This window comes from Ipomoea nil, unplaced genomic scaffold, assembly GCF_001879475.1.
Source record: "Ipomoea nil cultivar Tokyo-kokei standard unplaced genomic scaffold, Asagao_1.1 scaffold2818, whole genome shotgun sequence".
NCBI lineage: Eukaryota > Viridiplantae > Streptophyta > Magnoliopsida > Solanales > Convolvulaceae > Ipomoea > Ipomoea nil.
The window spans coordinates 1,191,429-1,207,320 of NW_017619246.1; the positions used below are offsets into that span (position 1 = coordinate 1,191,429).

The 15,892-nt window shown below is 36.3% G+C and overlaps 2 protein-coding genes across 2 annotated transcripts; one reads left to right on the forward strand and one right to left on the reverse strand.

Annotated features, from left to right (window-relative positions):
- Positions 1 to 6,362: 6,362 nt before the first annotated feature.
- Positions 6,363 to 8,782, forward strand: LOC109158375. Its single transcript, XM_019306291.1, has 6 exons — positions 6,363 to 6,593; positions 7,223 to 7,293; positions 7,410 to 7,474; positions 7,609 to 8,091; positions 8,180 to 8,270; positions 8,566 to 8,782. The coding sequence occupies exons 1-6, from the start codon at positions 6,452 to 6,454 to the stop codon at positions 8,650 to 8,652; spliced, it is 939 nt and encodes a 312-aa protein (XP_019161836.1). The 5' UTR covers positions 6,363 to 6,451; the 3' UTR covers positions 8,653 to 8,782.
- A 1,296-nt stretch (positions 8,783 to 10,078) lies between these two features.
- LOC109158463 (glycine dehydrogenase (decarboxylating), mitochondrial-like) lies at positions 10,079 to 15,574 on the reverse strand. Its single transcript, XM_019306367.1, has 15 exons — positions 14,189 to 15,574; positions 13,719 to 13,964; positions 13,559 to 13,636; positions 13,369 to 13,469; positions 13,100 to 13,295; positions 12,880 to 13,005; positions 12,482 to 12,667; positions 12,276 to 12,389; positions 11,922 to 12,074; positions 11,588 to 11,776; positions 11,425 to 11,502; positions 11,209 to 11,334; positions 11,019 to 11,117; positions 10,818 to 10,935; positions 10,079 to 10,324 (listed from the first exon to the last, which is right to left on the reverse strand). Exons 1-15 carry the CDS (start codon positions 15,413 to 15,415, stop codon positions 10,227 to 10,229), a joined length of 3,135 nt encoding a protein of 1,044 aa, XP_019161912.1. The 5' UTR covers positions 15,416 to 15,574; the 3' UTR covers positions 10,079 to 10,226.
- Between the last annotated feature and the right edge of the window lie 318 nt (positions 15,575 to 15,892).

The window sequence follows — 15,892 nt, forward strand, 5'->3', positions numbered from 1 at the left end:
AACAAAATATGAGAAATTTTATTACTATTTTCCATATCAAGCACATAAAAATCAGCAGGAAAAACCAAGTTATTAACTTCAACAAGCAAATCTTCAATCACACCCCTAGGATATGTAGTAGATCCATCAGCCAATTGAATTATTATACTAGATTTATTCAAGAGTCCAAGATTTAAAGAAGCATACACAGAATATGGCATAACATTAATAGAAGCTCCTAAATCTAACATAGCATTTTCAAGTTTCACACCACTTATCATGCACGGAATAGTAAACATACCTGGATCTTTGCACTTTTCAGGAAGATTGCCTTGACTAGCCATAGAGACATTCTCGTGCACTTTCACTTCATCAACTCCTTTATTTTGTTTCTTTTTCAATGTGCATACCTCTTTTAGAAAATTTGCATAGCGAGGTACTTTTTTCATGGAATCTAAAAATGGTTTATTGCTATCACATTCACGAAATGTCTCATACAGATCATTATTTGAGTTTCCTCTTATTGGTTCTAAAAGAGCTTGAGGAAATGGAGGTACGGGTTCATAATCAGAAGAAGAAGAAAGCTTACCTTGGGACGTCTCTTTATTATTGACAATGATACCTGCACTTATTCCCTTGTTTAGATCGACATTCTTTTCCAGCGACATACTTCTCACAGTAATTGCACTTACATTCTCTTTAGGATTAACGATCGTTTGAGAGGGTAATTTGCCAGAACTCTGTGCTTCCAACCGACTTACTGTAGTTGCTAGTTGGCCCACTTGCCTTTCTAAGTTTTGTATACTAGCCTTTGTTTCTTGAATACTAGCCCTTGTCTCTTGTTGGAATAGTTGTGTTTCTTGTTGAAACTGCAAAGTGTTCGTAGCAAGAGATTTAACAATATCTTCTAGATTCATACTTGAGCTAGAGCTTTGGGCTGGCTGTTGTCTTGAAGGAAATGGTTGTCTATACTACTGAGAATTGGGATAATTCTGAACAAACTGGTTCCCTTGTGAGTTCCCATAGCTAAGGTTCGGGTGATCCCTCCATCCAGGATTATATTTATTAGAAAATGGATCATACTTACCTTGAGGTTGTCCAGGAAAACCCCCAGCCATGTGGACTTGTTCAACTTCTTGAAGAGTTGGGCAGGCATCAGTTTGGTGCCCAACTACCGAGCAAATTCCACATGCTTTTACAGTTTGCATATTGCCTACTGCTAATTGACGAACAAGAGTAGTTAAACCAGAAATTTGTTGTTCAAGAGCAGAAATATTTACCTCATTCACTTGTTTAGACGGTTGGACAAGTCTATTGCCAAACTGTTGAGAATTTGCAGCCATGTTTGCAATTAGAGTTCTCGCAGCGTCCGGTGTCTTGTCAACTAAAGCACCACCGCTTGCGGCATCAATCATGCTTCTATCCATAGGAAAAAGTCCTTCATAAAAATACTGAATGAGTAATTGATCACTAATTTGATGGTGTGGGCAGCTTGCACATAGTTTCTTGAAACGCTCCCAATATTCATACAATGACTCTCCATTGTTTTGCCTTATACCACAAATTTCCTTTCTAATGTTGGCCGCCCTTGAAGCTGGGAAATATTTTTCAAGGAATAGTGTCTTTAAGTTATTCCATGTGGTGATGCTCCCAGAAGGTAGATAGTATAGCCAATCCTTCGCTGAATCTTTCAACGAAAAGGGAAAGGCTCTCAACTTGATTTGTTCTTCAGTAACCCCTGTGGGTTTCATACTCGAACACACTACATGAAATTCCTTTAAGTGTTTGTGCGGATCTTCACCTGCAAGTCCATGAAAAGAAGGCAAAAGATGAATTAACCCAGATTTTAGTTCAAATTGTATATTAGCATCCAGAGCGGGAAAAGTAATGCATAAAGGTTGCTGATCCAAATTTGGAGCTCCAAGCTCTTTTAATGTCCGATTTTGAGCCATGGGTTCCTCTTCTAAATCAGAATTGGTAGAATCGGTAGAATCGGTAGCCAGATCACTAAACTCCAATTTTCTCAAAGCTTGTTTCTTCCACCTGCGTATAGTTCTTTCAATTTCCGGATAGTACGGCAAGAGTTCTTGATTAGCAGATCGAGTTATAGGCATAAACAAAAAGAAAATATATTTTGATTTGCAATTATGTAAAAGTAATGAAAGAAAAGAAATTTTTATTTTTTATTTTCGTTTGGGACAAATTGAAAAAAAAATAAACAAATAACAAAATAAATAATTAAATAAATAAACAAACACAAAATAAGCTAGAAAATCTCCCCGGCAACGGCGCCAAAATTTGGTGAGCTGTCGTAGGCTCCCAAATTAAAACCTTACAAACGTAGTAGCGGGAGTAAGGATCGATCCCACGAGGAGTAACTAGTTTAACTTTTGTGCTCAAATTAAAGATAAGGGGGTTTGGAATATATCGAGAATAAAGATAAAATAAAAGAGAATTTAAATAAACAAGAAATTTAATTGAACGAATAGAGCAATGAAAATAATATATCGAAAACACTTATAATAGGAGACCTTGGTTAGTAGGAGACCTTGGTTACCTACTACGTTTGTAAGGTTTTAATTTGGGAGCCTACGACAGCTCACCAAGAAGAACCTATTGAACAAGTCAACATGGCAAAATTTGGTGAGCTGTCGTAGGCTCCCAAATTAAAACCTTACAAACGTAGTAACGGGAGTAAGGATCGATCCCACGAGGAGTAACTAGTTTAACTTTTGTGCTCAAATTAAAGATAGGGGGGTTTGGAATATATCGAGAATAAAGATAAAATAAAAGAGAATTTAAATAAACAAGAAATTTAATTGAACGAATAGAGCAATGAAAATAATATATCGAAAACACTTATAATAGGAGACCTTGGTTAGTAAAGATCCACCACCGGAATTCAACACTGATCATTGATTAATAAAGTAATTAATATGCAATTGAATATTTGTCGTGAAATTATTTCATTTCTGTTTTCCCTTAGTTGTAGGTAAATAAAGCACAAGCGGTTTAATTACCCCTAACTACTAAATAACCTAAGACAAGCGCTATAGATTTAATTTAATAGCAGCAATAGGAACTAGGAAAATCGACAAACTAAATAACACAAGCACAAGCGGTTGCATTTAATTTAGGAAAATATTCTTTCCGAGTCCAATTATCACTAAGCCGTCAATAATTAACCCAGTTGCTACTGAATATTAGAATAATTTGTAGCACAACATTATCTAATATAGCAAATAATTATATCAAATAAATAACTAGTAGGCCTCCCTAGCGATTAAATGACACAATTATTTCAAATAACTTAGAAGAATATTTAATACTCAAATGCATAAAAAATATATAATAAAAATAAATAAATAACCTTACAGCGTTGTGAACTCCGGGGCTTCGATTCACTAAACCAAACAAGAAATTAGCCGCGAATGGGCATTGATAACAACCTTAAAGAATATTCGAGAGGGGAAGAATGAACATTTTATAATAGAAAACTCCTGCTATTTATAGCATTCTAAAAATAGGTCAAATGGATTTCCACCACCCAATTCCTAATTTCTTGCCTCACGTCCTGAAGACATCTTCCACTTCCGCTATAATTTTGCTCAACCTGTACAAAACAAATTGAGGGGAGGATATATTAGTACATAATGTTATATATATATTATATTATATATATAAAGTGGACCTTTTATATCTTTATAATATATATATATATATATATATATATATATATATATATATATATACTAGTACGTACTATATATTAATAGTATATTCTATATATTATATATTATATTATATATATATGTTTAGTTTGTGCGTAATATATATATATACATATATATATATATATATATATATATATATATATATATATATATTAGTATGTATTATATATACTATATATTATATATATTATATATTATATATTATATTATATATAAAAAGAACTAATTATTAGATAATATTAAATAACCAATGCAAAATTATTATAAAGATGTACCTAAAATATGAGTGAAAAATGTGTCTATCAGCCCTCCAGAATTGCGAGAGAAACCTGGGATCCCTATCAGAAATGATATTTAACGGAATTCCATGATATTTGACTACCCGGCTTATGTAGGTTTTGGCTAATTGAGTCATTGTCCAAGTTTCTTTCATGGCATTGTCCCTAGGGATGGATTGATTAGGCAAGCACAAAGCTAAGATTTTATGTGAGGAACGGAAGGTAATAATGAGAGGACCGAAAGGAAAGTACGTGTCATACAAAGGCAATCCAGAACCACCAGGAATGAGAGTGGTATCCATGATTAAGATGAGAAAGTATGTAGAAAAGGGACATGAAGTTTACCTATGTACCCTCCAAGATTTAAGTGCCAAGGGCGAGAGTTTGGAAGAGATTGCTGTAGTAAGGGAATTTCCAGATGTATTTGTGATACCCCATATTTTCTGGGCACTATACGAGGACTGAATGTGCGTACGAAGTTCATTTTATTAAATTCTCCTATCCTTGTCCTTATTACTTAATATTATTCTATTTCTTGGACTCCAAGTTTGACCTAATATCATCCTAAACCCTATTATTCTTTGAGCTTAATAATTTTCTAAAAGAGTGTATGAGTATTTATATATTTAGTATTGCACGAGATTGCATATGAGTGTGATCATAGTATGGCATGAGATTTCATATTAGTATGTTACTATTGTTGCACGAGATTGCATATGAGTATGAATATATTATAGCACGAGATTGCATGAGTATGAGTATATTATTGCACGAGATTGCATATGAGTATGAGTATATAGTTGCACGAGATTGCATATGAGTATGTATATAGTATTGCATGAGTTTGCATAAGAAGTATGATTATAGCATTGCACGAGATTGCATATGAGAGCAATGTATAGTATTACACAAGATTGCATGTGAGTAGAGTATCGTATGAGATTTTATAATAAGGAGGTTGACTTAAGATTTTCCGTCGAGCATTATTATCTTGTTGTACTAGAAACTCTATTTATCAAGTTATGTGATGAGAATGGGAAGGCATGAGAATACCTGTTATATGGTCTATTAGCATAATCCTATCTGTAAGCATGAATTGCGTGTTAAGTTATTTGAGAAGTTTATATGTTAATGAATCTATGTGAACAGTCTTTTACATATATGAGCATGCCAGATGATATTATAGGGTGCAAGCGTTTAGAAAGAATGTGATAGATCTAATGATGATTTTGTGATGAGCTTATTGTTATAAAGAAATCAAATATTTTCTAAGTAAATGCTAGAATGCTTAGCTTTACAGGGTTGAGTGTGGTTATACTTAGCTTTGTGCTAACGGGTGTTTTTCCTATTTGTCTATGTGTTGCTTGCAAAACCCCTTGCAGGTGGGCCCAGCAGTGTGAATAAGTCGAGTTAGATTAGTCTCGTAGTTAGAGATATCTAAACTCTAGTTTTATTGATGATTATGTTATGGATTTTAGACTTATCGACTTTATGGTTTTGAGGATGTTGTAGACTTTTGGGGTGACGTTATTTCCCCCTTATGTTTTTAGTTTTTATGATGGATGCCAGACTTTTACTTTATTTCTAGTTTTATCCCCTTAGCCTGTGTAATCACCACGGAGTGGTGGTTGTGGCGGTGACACTCCCACTGACTATCTTATTAGTTTTAATTCCGCTGCTTAATTTATAAAATTGGTTGTTTAGAGTTGTAATTAAGAGTTTTATACAGTTCTCATCCGCCTTCTCCGTCCACTGCTCCAAGTAAAGAAATACTAATTATCATACAAATCGGTAGTGCAATACAATTCAAAACTTACAAGATGAGCATAGGCTATTTTTGGTTATTATGTGTGTGTGTGTGGCCCTCCAGCCCGCACATAAACGGGTTGAATCCGTTTTCTCTCCATTCGTGATGTGCTAGTCCATAAGACTCTAACAATAATGTTTAAGCAACTCTAAACGAGATAATTCTAGATGAAGTAGAACTCTAATATATTTCTAATTGGGGCCCAAAAGAAAAAACAAAATGCATGCAATCTTTATACCATGGACTAGAGTTCACATTGCATTATTGACCGGGTGATGTATGTACACGTATCTTATATTATGAGTTTTTGTGCCTATTATGTACCTTAGTACAAATTAGTAATTGTGTTTTAGGTTATGAATTTTCACGTTGTGATTTTTTATGTCTTGTGTTATGAAATTCAATACCTAAGAATTATGTACCTCATCCAGGGTCTATAATGCTACGTGGATCCATGTTAAACTAAAGTATAAATATATAATTATTATATTAAGAAGCATCGGACAATCTACAAATACAGAAGACAGTGTATGTTAAAGACATAACCTACGCAACCTTAGATTCTATGGTGTAATTATTAATTAAAAACTCTTTAATTGGCTCTCAGTTTATGGCCTTCTAAGATTTTTCCCAATTTCTTTCAAGCAATAGCAATGGCGGACCAGCCTAGCAGAGCTCTGGTGCTGTACGGTGACAGGATGGCGCGATTCCTCACTCCATCTCATACCCATCTCCATTCTCTCGCTTCTCAGGCCTGCTGCGGCTTCTTGTCTCTCCCTCACTCTCCTCCTTCAGGTTTTTTCTCTTTTTTTCTTTTTTTTTTATTTTTCCATAAAGATTCGTATTTTAGGATTGTTTTGCGATCCGAGTTCATTGTATCAGTATTCGGTAGATAATTAAGTCGATTTGTTTTCTTGATTTCTATTAGATTAAGGCTAAAATGGTTGCATTTATTTATGCATTGAAAGGGATTATAGAAAAGGTGGTGCCTTTTATGATTTTCTAATCCAATTTTATTGAAATTGGTAAAGCAAAAATGGAGTTGGACTATGTTATCAGTTAGGGGGACTTGCAGGATTTATATAAGAGAGAGAGCTGCAACCTTGGGAGGTTGTGGTTCCTTCCAAGGTTAAGGGTTCGATCATTGGATTTGGGTATGGAGCAGTCTTAAATCTCCATGACAGCTGTCCCATCCAAAAAGGTGCCTACATTTCAGGGGATTAGTCACTGTGTCCGACGGTGGAAACCTGGATATACCCAAAAAAAAAAAAAAAAAGAGAGAGAGAGCTGCAGTTGGATTTTGCAGGATTCAGCTACATAAGTTTTGATTTTGATTCCTTAGGGGTTTTTCTAGACTGAATCGTTGTTACATTACTATACCTGCCTTTGTTACTTTTGAAGCTTGATTGGAGATTGGTTTGCAGAAAATGAGGATGGAAGAATAGTGAGAGAGTTTGCAGAGCTACTTGATGCGAGTGAAGCTTATAATGAAATGGTGAGATGCATTTGTTATGATTGTAAGGTTTATTTGGTATGGAGAGGGTTTTGTTTTTTCAATTTCTTTTGGTTTGATTAAGAGATCGTATTAAAGCTTTTTGTTTTGGCCTTTAGAATAAACAACATCTTTCTGAAGCAAAATCTCAAGAGAAGTTTGTAACACCAACTGTATCACAGAGGTAAACTTTCAACAATTTGCAGTCCACCACTCGTGTTGTGTTGTGATTGATGCTTATGTCTAATTATAATTATGCATATGTTAATAATTTGGGAGTTTTGGGTAATGGATCTGACCTATATGGTGTGGATTTAGGTTTATGGGGATGAAAGCTGCTATTGTCACTGATAATTCGAGCTTGAACGGTTTCTGTAGTCACCTTGGCTTCACCGTGTTGCAGCTGGAAGATTTAGTTCATAGCAGCTTTGATGTGGTCAAGTCATCTCTCTTGGCCTCCGAGTTGCTAAAATTACTAGGATTTCAAGAGGGAAAGGTTTTGGAGACAAGCCAGTTTGATTTAGTAATTGTTCATGTTGGTAGTAGCCGAAAGAGTACTCTTGAAGACATAGAACATGTCAATGGTTTGGTCGGTGAGTTAATAAACACGGCACAACCTGGGACTGGACTTGGTTCTCACCTGCACCTTTCTGTCTTATTGAGCTTTGGGGCTGTTTTAGAAAATGAAAATTCCAAATTTTCTGTTCCCGACGGTAGACATGAGAATAGTCCTGAGCTTTCTAGACTCTTTCCTCGCCAAAGTTACACATTAAAAGGAGGAATACCTCGAGAGAATGTTAGGTAGCTGCACTCTCTCTTTTTTCCCTTTTTAACCACATTGATAATATAACATAGAATCTTGGATATATAATGCTTTTTTTTTTGACAGAAAACATTGCCCAATGTTAGTTGCTCAATGGCAAGATGGTGTAACTCGCAAAGATATGGTAGAATCATATTCTTTTGAAGATTTTAAAGAGGTATGTTTGAAAAATGTGAACTTTTATAGCTTTGGTTGAATGGTCTTTTCCTCGAATAGTTTTTATTACACATGAATGTTTTATTTTTTAGACTATTTTTAAAATTTAAACTTGACCACATGTGAATATGGTTTATTTATATCTCTCTTTATCGTTTGGATGGAGTTTTTAAAATCTAAATCGTCCACTAATGTCTATAAACTTTTTGTTTGGAGAACTGTACACGGTTTAAATATTGTCTTTTGAGGAATCGGTAATTCTAGTGTTATTTATACTTCTTGTACATGTAATGCAGCATGGCGGGAATCTTGTAATTCCAACTGACAGGTACTTTCATGAATTAGCGTTTAAGCTTTGGAAAGCTCCAAAATATGGAGCATGAAGTATATCTACTCGGAAGTCCTATTTGACTTGGTCAATATTTGTGGATGTGTAACCGGAACTATAACATCAGCATTTGAATTTGAACCTGATATTTTTGCGAGATAATATATGTTTTGATTTCTGTTTTATACAAGTATTGCAATAAGAATTAGAATATACTTAAAGTTAATAATTTCAGAAAATATTAATGCATGCAATTGCCTATGTTAATCAAGATCCGAATTTATGGATTTAATGCTTTCTCCAAACTCTAACATCATAGAGATATTTTCAAAAATCTAATAGCATTGTATTAGGAAATATATTAGTGGAATCAATCAATTTAAGAATCTTAAATATTATAATATAGTTTTCATTTCGGCTTAGAAAGTGAGGATAATTTCATTAATTCATCATTTGGTATCAAGAGTTGAGAATTTGCAAATGAGATCGAGGGAGTAGGAACTATTTGTGTTCATGACAATTATTTATTCAACACTAAAAATAATTTAACTCTTTAGATTTAAATATTTGTTGGAGGGCTATAATGTTTAAGCATGATTTTATGCATACAAAATGTTTTTTTCTAAGTTTATTTATTTTAGAATTTTTTTGGTGAATTATGGTTTTTTGTTAAATATGGTTTATTTTTTAAATAATGTGTATGTACAAAGATTTGGTATTTAATTTTAAAAATTTTGATATAATAATCACAAAATAAATATTTAATATTAAATTGAAAAATTTTAAAGTTTTAGATGACAAAATGATGCTTGCTGCCATTATTGGTGATCACACCTCAATTCTCTATATTGTCATCTTTTGAAGATTCAATAATATCTACAGTGGGGAAAGGAGTGGAGCTTCTTCAAGCCTTACATTATAATATCTACATTGCTTGATTTATTCAATAATTATTTTCATGTTGAGATTTAACCATTCTTGAGGTATTGAATTGACTATTTGGCAAGACACCTGAGTAGCTTCAAATAATTGTGCTTAATATTGAGCATTCTCAATAGTATAGTTTTTCACAAATTTTTAAATGTCAAGTAAAAGATGAAGAAGAGGAAAAAAAATTGTCAAAAAATCACGCACACTAGGAGCTGTTTTTTAATTTTTGATGGGCAAAAAACCAAATCCTCCGGCAAAGATCTCAAACAATCTCTTTTCTCTCTTCCATCCCACCTTAGGCCCCACAAAAAATCACCCAAAAACTATCTTTCTGGCCCTATACCTTAGCAGCAATTCCTATTTGGGAACCGTGGCTTTGTGTGGATTACCACTAATATTATAATTTCTGGATTGAATTTGGCTGGCTAAGTGTTATTGTCAAATATACTGTTGTGGCATACCCTAATGGACCTTATAGTGGTGTGTGTTCTACATACATACATACATACATAGAGAGAGAGAGAGAGAGAGAGAGAGAGAGAGAGAGAGAGTTAAAAAAGGCTGGGCTGCAAGCTCCAGATATAAACAATTGTTGATAGAGCAGGTGTTGATGAATATGGATAAAAGTAAAAGTCATCAAACTACAAGGGAATAAAAACTTGGGTTTTGAAAATATATACTTCAATTCTGGAATGTGGCTTAAGCAGTGGCTGCAGCAGCCTGTTCTTCAACCATCTGTGATGGCGTAAGGAGAGTGCAGATAAGGTTGCGGTCTCCATACACATTGTCAACACGCCCTGATATATATATAATAATAAACATACCAAATTTCTCAGTAACTTGCATTGCGAAATTAAGGAAGGTATAACACAATACAGAACAAGATCGCTATCCATTCCATTTAATTCGATCTCCAAGTCCTAAACACAACTAAATTTTTTTGCAGGTTCTTAAGAGTTCATAGTTACAGTTTCTCTTTCTCATAGACTTCATTCTCTTAAGGTTCAACAATTTCTCCCAGTAAGCAGTATTTTGCAGAGAGAGAGAGAGAGAGAGAGAGAGAGAGAGAGAGAGAGAGAGAGAGATGTTTTTAAAGCAGCCAAAATTCATTAATTGGTCATAAGGTGTTTCTCAACTCAAATTAGTCTTAAATAAACAAATTCTCATAATTGTAATGATATAAATGTATGCATTCTCTTTAATTGTGGGTAACTTTGATGAGTATTTAACCCAGTCCTGATCTTGATTAATATATACAGTGAACATCAGTAATTGTAGCAGTTAAAATACCTGTAGACGGCCAGAATTTGGCAGTTCTCAGCCAGGGAGCGGGGAAGGCAGCATATTCCCTAGAGTATGGTTTTGTCCATTCATCACCCATAAGCACTGACGGTGGATGAGGAGCGTTCTGCAGTGAAACAAACAAAGATCCATGTCTTAGTCTTCAAATTCTTCAAACTTAAAGACAGACAGACTCGAAATTTTTTTTACCTTAAGAACGTTATTGTTAAGATCAAACTTCCCCTTCTCAATCTGACCAATCTCTTCCCTAATGGAGATGAGTGCATCACAAAATCTGTCTAATTCTGCCTGCACAAGTTATACATATATCAATAGCATTAAAAGATAATAATAATAATAATAAATAAATGAAATATATCTTTATTATGCATCACCCTACCTTGCTTTCACTTTCAGTTGGCTCAATCATTAGTGTGCCAGGAACGGGCCATGACATAGTTGGTCCATGAAATCCATAATCCATAAGGCGTTTAGCAACATCTTCAGGTTCGATTCCAGCAGTATTCTGAACCAGTCCTCAAGTAAGGATAAAATGTAGAAGAAGAAGAAGCATAATGAAAGACGTCAGAGATTGGAAATTTAAAGCCAGAGCTACCTTAAATCCCCTCAAATCAATAATGAATTCATGTGCACATGTTCCATTGACGCCACGGAATAGAACAGGATAGTGACTCTGTTGATGCAAAGCAGAAAATATTAATTAAACCAAACACTTGTTGCAATTTTAATAAGAAGAAATGACTAGTAAAAAAGCAGACCTCTAAACGTTTAGCCATGTAGTTTGCATTCAAGATGGCTATCTTTGATGCTTCAGTAAGTCCCTTCGACCCCATCATGGCTATATACGTATATGATATTGGCAAAATAAGTGCAGAGCCCCATGGAGCAGCTGAGATGGTACCCAAGGGTTGGCTCTTGTCAGGGGATGGGATACCTCCAGTTGGAACCTTCAAAATAACAGTCAAAATGTGGAGATGATCTTAATCATCAATCTATTCTACAAGGAAAATGAATCTATTGTCTATTGTACAGTATAACAATCCAAACTCTTTTCATGCAATCAACAAGGTGCAAGTTCATTCGAGGGCATACCACAGGATGTGAGGGCAAAAATGGTGCTAGATGTTTCTTCACACCAATTGGACCCATGCCTGGACCACCTCCACCATGAGGAATGCAGAATGTTTTGTGGAGATTTAGATGGCAAACGTCTGCTCCAATAAAGCCCGGACTTGTCAAACCAACCTGTAGAACAGAAAAACTTAGCCGGGGCATAACTAACCTATTTTCTCCCAGTTAAAAGACTATATTCTAATTAGTTTATTCGTAAGAGACAACGTACACAACTAAATAAGCTTCAACCTCTATTTGGAGCTCCACGATTCTATTTTGAAAAGATACACTGGAAATAGTTCAAGAGATTAAAGATCCCATAGAAAATTATACCTGTGCATTCATATTAGCTCCGTCCATGTAAACTTGACCACCATTCTCATGAATTATCCTGCATATCTCATCGACGCCTTCCTCATAGACACCGTGTGTTGAAGGATATGTAACCTGAAATACGAATTTTTGAATTAAATTTCATTAGCAATTTACAGATCCAAAAAATCAGTCCGAAAAAACTCTATTCAATGAAGTATATATACCATAAGAGCAGCTAGATTATCTTTATTTGCCTCAGCAGCCTTCTTTAGTTCTTCAATATTAATGTTTCCTTTTGCATCAGTTCCAACAGCAACAATTTTCATTCCACACATGGCTGCACTTGCGGGATTTGTTCCATGTGCAGATACAGGTATGATGCATACATTGCGGTGACTGTCACCTCTCGACTACAGTAAACATCCAACAAAAAGATTAGTAAAGATTAGCAGGCGATATTCTTTCTAGCCCTATAATGAGGCACACTTTATTCAAGGAGTAACTAAATTTCTCATTTATATCCTCAAAAATAAAATCTTTTCGAAGATGGAAAGCATTTTCTTAGCGAACTCTTTTAGGAACTGATGGAGTATTTTTTTTATTAATGACTAGAACATAGTACCAAATGATATGCACGAATGACCATCAATCCTGCATACTCTCCGGCAGCACCAGCATTAGGTTGCAAGGAAAAGGAATCAAATCCAGTAATTGTACACAATAGTTCACCCAAATCATTGAACATTTCCTGGGAAAAAAATATGACAGTTAGATTAGTTCTGTCAATCCAGACCAATTAAAAATCGAATACTACATACAAAGTTAAGAACACGTCTAACAACCTGGAATCCTGCAGCCTGTTCAGTGGGTGCAAACGGGTGAATATCTGCAAAGCTAGGCCATGTCACTGGCATCATCTCTGTAGTTGCATTCAGTTTCATAGTACAGGATCCAAGAGGAATCATGCTGTGGCACAGAGAAATATCCTTCGCTTGCAGCCTATGAAGGTACCTAAGCAACTCATGCTCAGTGTGGTACCTAAAGCAAGGCAACAGTCAGATAGTATACAACAGAAAACTGTAGAGTTGCATTCAATAGGAAAAGGCCATACGTGTTGAATACTGGGTGAGTCAAATATGGACTATCCCTTACAAGACTGGAAGGAATCACATTTTGAACCTCTGGTGCAATAGATTGAGCACTGAATGGCACCTGGTAATTAAAATTAGCATCAGAATTAACAAGAATGATAAATCAATGATGCCTACCACAATGAAAAAAAGCAAAGCAGTGACACTTACTGGCTTTCCACATGCAAAAATTTCAAATAGCTTGTCAACGTCTTCTAAAGTGGTTGTCTCATCAAAAGCAACGGTTATCTGAAAGGACAATGTCAATCCATTCACTTCATAATGTAAGTAGCAGGTTTTAAGAGCACAAGACAAATCCAACCAGACTTACGGTATTGTTATCCACAATCCTCAAGTTAACCTCGTTTTTGTAAGCAGCCTCAGCAATTGCTTTTGCATCAGCACACTTAACCTTCACAGTGTCAAAGAAAGGAAGACCCTGCACTTCCACTGTCCCAAGCTTTTTCAATCCAGCAGCAAAAGTTCCAGCAAGACCATGAACTCGTTGGGCAATCGTTTTAAGCCCTCCAGGTCCATGGTAAACAGCATACATAGCAGCCATATTGGCAAGCAATGCCTACAATACACCACAATGTAACCTCAATAATCGAGCATCAACTAGCCATTGTTTTTGTAACAATATGATACGAAGAATTCATGAGCACGAAGTGGAATAACAAGCAATTAATAATAATAATTCATGAACTTCCTTCTGTCTAGCTAATCCTACTAAAGATCTGTCCACAACTTCTCTTATTAAGGAACAAATTACTAAACACGAAACAAATATTCAAGCAAAACCTGAGCAGTGCAAATGTTGCTTGTTGCCTTATCCCTTCGGATATGCTGCTCCCTAGTCTGCATTGCCATTCGCAGAGCAGGGTTCCCCGAGGAATCAACACTGACACCAATAATTCTCCCGGGCATCATTCTCTTGTACTCTTGGGATGTGGCCAAGAAAGCAGCATGAGGACCTCCATAACCCATAGGAACACCAAACCTCTGAGCTGAACCGACAACAATATCCGCCCCCAATTCACCAGGAGGCTTCAGCATTGTCAGGGCCAACAAATCCGATGCCATCACAACCTTCACCCCATGAGCGTGTGCATTCTTAATGAATTCCCCATAGTCCAAAACCTCACCCTCGGTCCCAGGATACTGTACCAACACTCCACAAACATCCCCAGACTGGTAATCAATACCCTTAAGATCAGCAGTCACTACCTTAAGTTCAAACCCATCAGCTCTGGTTTTACAAACATCAATAGTCTGGGGGTGACAATTACTAGCAATAACAAAAGTTTTCTTTTTCCCCTTCTGGATATTATTACACATAGCCATTGCCTCTGCCGCAGCAGTGCCCTCATCCAACAAAGATGCATTGGCCATGGGCAAACCGGTAAGATCTGTAATCATGGTCTGATAATTTAGCAAGGACTCAAGACGGCCTTGCGAAACCTCAGCCTGGTAGGGAGTATACTGAGTATACCAACCCGGGTTTTCCATAACATTCCTCAGGATCACAGGAGGCACAAAGGTATTATAGTACCCCATTCCTATATACGACTTGAAAACCTTGTTCTTAGACGCCAAACCCTTCATGTGCTCGATCATTTGAGCCTCGGTGAGGCCCTGATCGAATTTGGAGAACCCCATGGGCTCAATACGAATAGATTGAGGCACGGTTGCATCAATCAGAGCATCGAGGTTCGCGAAGCCGCAAAACTCGGACATCTTAGATTGCTCAGCCGGCGTGGCGGAGTTGTGGCGGCGCGGGAAAGTGTCACTGGGTTTCAACGCCTCAACAGAGATGGGGCGAGCCTGGTGAGCGCGAAACCCAATCCCAGTAGTAGCGCACGGGTCACGGATCTTACTCTGAAATGGGTGAGCGGTTATCGAGGAAGCGCACCTGGCGGTGGGCCTCAACAATGCAGGGGTCGGCGCTCCGCCGCCACGCGGCTGCTTTGCTTGGGAAATCAGCCGCCGCAGAATCGCCCGGCTGGCCAGCTTTCGAGCGCGATCCATTTGGAAATAACGGGGAAGAAAACGCGAGATTTCTTGTATGAAATCACAGCAAAGGCGAAGAAGAGAGAGAGAGAGAGAGAGAGAGTTCACAAAGCTTGGAGTAGCTTTGCTGTGCTTTGTTGGTAGCCGACTCTATTCCCTATTCCCTCGTTTATGGTGGCATGAAAGTCTGAAACAGAACTAGTGAGTGGATAGATACACGGGGTTGGTGACCCAAACAGTTAAAGCTTATTTACTAATTGATTGAAATTTATTTATTTATTTTTTTAAACAAAAAAAATTGGAGAACAAAATACAGACTGGGTCGACTAATGGTTGATGTCACACAACCAACATGGTGAAAACTCAATCATATCATAATTCATTCATTTGGATCAAATCTTTGCCACCTTAAAGTTTCCTTTTTCAAATATTTATTTGCGCCTATTTCATTTTGTATTTGATAGTTGTTCACTTGTTCCTAAACTTATAGGGAAA